Genomic DNA, 5,000 nt, shown 5'->3' with positions numbered 1-5,000 from the left:
TTATCGTAATTGTTACCCTTATCTATCATTATTATCCTTATTATTACCATCATCATTTTCAATTTCAACATCATCATTATCATTACTATTATTATGATCACTATCATTGTTATCACCACCATTATCATCATCATCATCTTTCTCTCCTTTTAGCTAGTCAGGTGTCGTCACGGTGGAATATCCGTGTCCCTCTCGCCCTGTCCTCCGCGTCCCTGCTATGCCAACCATCCGCACATCCTCCCTCGCCACATCCCCAGACCCTCCCCTTGGCCCCCCCCTCTCCTCCCGTCTGGCGCCTCCAGCCTCCGATCACTCCCGATGTACTCCGCGTCGCTCCTCTGCCCGAACCCCACTTCAATCTTGGCCTTCTTTTCCGTCTCCAGGCCGCCCTGCCTGCGCTGTCCCTCTAATTTACTCATTCGCTCTCCTGTCGTTCCTCGTCACTCCTCGCGGAAGTCGCAGCGACCTCCACGCTTCCGCTTCTATTTCCTCCTCCTCCTCCAGTCTTTTCCGCAGCGCCACGGCCTCTAAGCCGTGCAGCATAGCTGGTCTTGTAAACTTTCCTTCATTTTACTTGATACCCTTCTCCGCCCACTCCCGTAGTGCCTGCACTATCTTCTTCACATCTCAACCACACTCTTCACTAGTGGACCCCCAGTATTTCAATGCATACACCTTCATTACCTCTGCTTCTTGCATCTGCACCAATCCGCCGCCCTCCCTCTCTTTCATGCACGCACGTGTGCTGAATGCTTTGCCTTGCTCCGACTGACTTCCGCCCCCCTTCTCTCCAGCGCATACCTCCAGCTCTCCAGACTCTCTTCATTCTGCCCCCTTCTCTCACAATAGATCACACTATCAGCCACGATCCTTATGGTCCATGGAAACCGCTGTCACACCGTCCTCATGCATATCATGCACCACCCGCACATACTTCTTCTTTATTACTCCTGACGTCCGCATGCAGTACCACAACTCCTCTCTTGGCGCCCTGGCATGAGCATTCCCTAACTCCACAAATATGCAATGCAACTTCTTCTAGCCAGCTTTATATTACTCCATGAAAGCGCTTATATCAACCGCTGAATCAGCAGTGCAGGAGACCTGGCAAGGGACCGTATTGCTGCCTGTGGACCTTCACTTCCTCTCAGCCCAAGTGCCACTGCTTTTTCCCATGACTTCATGCTGCGGCTGATGAGCTTTGTGCCTCTGCGTGATTAATATCATTACTATATCTGTTATTATCATATCAGTATTATCGTGATTATCATTATTAGTGATGCTCTTATTATCATTATTATTGTTTTCATTATCATAATCATACTATTATTGTTAATATCATTACCATAATCATTTTAACCGTTATATTATTACAATCATTACTATTATCATTATTATCATTTCCATGTTATCATCATCATCATCAACATCATTAATATCATATCAAAATACCATCACAGTCGATTTATCCAGCTATTATTGCCACGACTCACATCGGATTTCATTTTCAGATTTTGCCCGTCACGCCAACCGCCAGATTTCCAGATGGACAAAGGTAAAAGGACTTTGAGGAATGTATCTCTTTTCGGCGTTTCTAGGATATCTTTCTTCCTTGCTCACTCCCTCAGCGCCTTCAGCCACATGACACGTGGGTCACTTCCTTGCGAGACCCTTTCCATCTGATATCTTAGGGTAGGAAGGCTGTTTCTCGCCAATTCCCCCAAGCACGGAGGAACACCCGGTGGCTAATGCTTGGGGGGGGGGGGGGCTTCGTCACCGACATTTCTTTCGAAAATCTGCATCTATTGCGCGATTTAAGGGTCGGTTACGTTTCTTTGCAGTTAAGATAAGATACCTGTAGAGTGCAATTATCATCTTGGTGGCCATTAGAGACATAGTCTTGAAAGACCATTTTCCGCAGGAGATACACAATATAAGGTCGGCCATATACCACCAAGACACGAATCTGGAAATTCAAGACAGAGCTACAGCAGGTTCCTCACCATTAATCTTCTTGAAGTGCTCTTTGTCATTATCAGTATTCGTTTTCCACCTCCGGAGTTGCTTAATAAGAAATGCCTCAGTAGGTCTTAGGAAAAGGCTGTGCCTCACATCAATTAAGGACCTTCCGAAAAAGGAGGTCACTATTCTCGTCTGTTGGCGATGTTTCGATCAAGATTCTTTTGCAATGCACGTCAAAGGCACCGTGATCCGCGATGGATGCACTATAAATGGACTGCAGCCAACTAGAGACCAATGAGCAAGGACATCCGACCCAAACCAGTTCCCTGCAGTGCCACTCAAGAATGGTGCACACTCAACAGAGCACGGTGTAAAGTCGCGTGCTAGCCTCACAAGATGGGGTTATATAGAAAATGCTGATTGCGATTGTGGTGAAACCCAAACAATGGACCACATCCTATCAAATTGTTCAGAAGGTCCTAATTGCTGTGATTCTGACCTAGGAAATCTCACAGATCGTGCATTATCTTGGAAAATGCTAATTGCGACTGTGGTGAATAACAAACCCCCACATCCCTATCAATTGTTCAGAAGTTCCTAATTGCTGTGATTCTGACCTAAGAAATCTCACAGAGCCTGCTTTATTTTGGTTGCGTCACTGGAGTGACACGATATGATGATGGCTTGATCTAGGAGCTCCGGGGTCATTCCAGTTCCCATTTTTATCACTCGGACTCAAGAAAGTCTCCAAAGTGGCAAGTAGTGAAGTTCCAGAGCTGGCCAAGGGATTCCTTGAGACCATTATTTCATTTACCATATAAAATCAACACTGGTTTTATTTCCACATGAAACAGATTGATATTGGTTAAGGGGCACCAGTACCAGCGCGCTCATTGAAAACCACTTTCATTCTGACTGATACCAGCAGTTACGAATAAAACTTTATCTGTTGTATAACATCGTACAGACATCAACAAAGGTATTCATCTAACATACTAAGGTCACTTGATAAGGTTAAAAAGAGGAATATAAAAAATCTAATGATTCAAAGGTGTTAAAACTTTGGAGAAGGTGTTCAAAATGATAATCACGTCCTTCTGATTTGCATATTATAATAGGCTGATTGGCTAAGATACAATTTATGTCCCGCTATCTATGCATATGCATTACATGTATTCCCAGTTTATAATTGGAATGTTCACCTGTAGTGTGATAAAAAAAAAAAAAAAAAAAAAAATCACGGTAAAAGGCAGGTCTCATTGCGAACTAAGAGCACTTAATTGGATAGCGACACGAACACTATTCGTGAACAGTCATCTTAGCTATGGTTAGGGGAAAGGTTTCTGGATGCATTTATCATACGGTGACCATAGCTCGGCTAAGGAACGTAGAATTTCGATGCACATGTTTCCTACGAATTTCACAGTTGGCCGCGGACCGACTCGTGTACTCCCGGCGACTGCTGGTGATCCCCTACGAGGTGCTGAAGGCGGATCCGATCGCGCAGGTGCGGAGAGCTCTCGCGTTCCTCGGCATTCCGGCGGACGAGGCTCGCCTGGCCTGCCTGCGACACCACTCGCAAGGGATCGCCTTGGGACTGCAGAGACAGGTCACTGTTTTAGACTGAATTTACCTTTGATCTATGGTGCTGAAAATTTTGTTTGAAATATTTCCATTTTCTCTCTAAACTATGGTATCTAGAATTCATCGCCTGTTCTATGCATGGATGTTCTTTTCGTTTTCGACCACGCCCTTTATTCTTTTCAAATCGTTTTCCGTTTTGCCTGCAGGCCGACCCGTACACCCCTCAGCAGAAGCTAGTGATGGCAGAGGCTGTGGCAAATATTTCTGAGCTCCTTCGGGAACGGAACTTTCCTCCTTTGCCTGCCTATAATTAGCTGATCTCTCCTGGTCATTGAAGGAAATGAATACGTCTATATGTCATTTATATGATTCTACACACACACACTAAATCATAATATATATATATATATATATATATATATATATATATATATATATATATATATATATATGTATGTATGTATGTATATGTATATATATGTATATATACAGTATATATATATATATATATATATATATATATATATATATATATATATTTATATACACACATATTTATGTATAAATATATATATATATATATATATATATATATATATATATATATATACATATATATATATATATATATACGTACACACAGACACACACATATATATATTATATATATATATATACACATTTATATATATATATATATATGTATATAATATATATACACACACACATATATATATATATATATATATATATATATATATATATATATATATATATATGTACATATATATGTATATAATATATGTACATATATATATATACATATATATATATATATATATATATATATATATATATATATATATATATATATATATATATGGTCCAAGTTGAGGAAGAGGATGACCTTGATCATGCACAAACGGGCCTGGAGTTTTTAAGAACATCATCAACGTCTGAGAGCGGACCTTTTTTGGATACTGGAGACGGAAAATTCCATTTGGATTATTGGCGCCAAAGTCTTGTTGGCTAGCCCACGTATTTTCTATTTTTATTATTTAAAATCATGTATATATAAGGTTTCTTTTATTTCTGTACGGTATGTTATTTGTTTTATTGTAAAAACCTCCTATTTAAAAGTCTATTACACACGAACAACCTTAAAAGTCTAAAGGAAAAGCCTTACCGTCTTTAAGAGCAGACGACCATTTCCAGTAAAACGAGTCTTGCTGCGCAGACTCGAGAGAAACAAGGTTGGCCCACGACCTTGTTTGGTATATAAGGTCGGGTCAACGACCTTAGGGTAGTTGATCACGTCTGTAGACATGGGAAAAGGAGAAGAAAAGAAATGAGAGGTGCAAGTATATGTAAACATGGGAGCAAGTACAGGCTTTCGTGCGTTAATCACAAGCGAAAAAAAGAAAAGAAAAAAATGATAATTTTTTTTATACTAC

The 5,000-nt window shown here is 40.6% G+C and overlaps 1 protein-coding gene across 1 annotated transcript in view; it reads left to right on the top strand.

Moving 5' to 3' along the window:
- The window catches only part of LOC122267043 (sialate:O-sulfotransferase 1), an 11,345-nt gene extending 7,417 nt beyond the window's left edge, over window positions 1–3,928 (top strand). The window contains exons 8-10 of the mRNA XM_086534345.1: window positions 1,512–1,555; window positions 3,389–3,571; window positions 3,753–3,928. Of these exons, the coding sequence (XP_086390471.1) occupies window positions 1,512–1,555; window positions 3,389–3,571; window positions 3,753–3,860 (335 nt within the window). The 3' untranslated portion in view covers window positions 3,861–3,928. The remainder of the gene's footprint in view (window positions 1–1,511; window positions 1,556–3,388; window positions 3,572–3,752) is intronic.
- Window positions 3,929–5,000: the final 1,072 nt, after the last annotated feature.

Source organism: Penaeus japonicus, unplaced genomic scaffold, assembly GCF_977035675.1.
Source record: "Penaeus japonicus unplaced genomic scaffold, GWHDUDI00000001_assembly GWHDUDI00000003, whole genome shotgun sequence".
NCBI classification, from domain to species: domain Eukaryota; kingdom Metazoa; phylum Arthropoda; class Malacostraca; order Decapoda; family Penaeidae; genus Penaeus; species Penaeus japonicus.
Note: the sequence above shows the minus strand (reverse complement) of the source record. Positions and strands in the feature narration are given on the sequence as shown.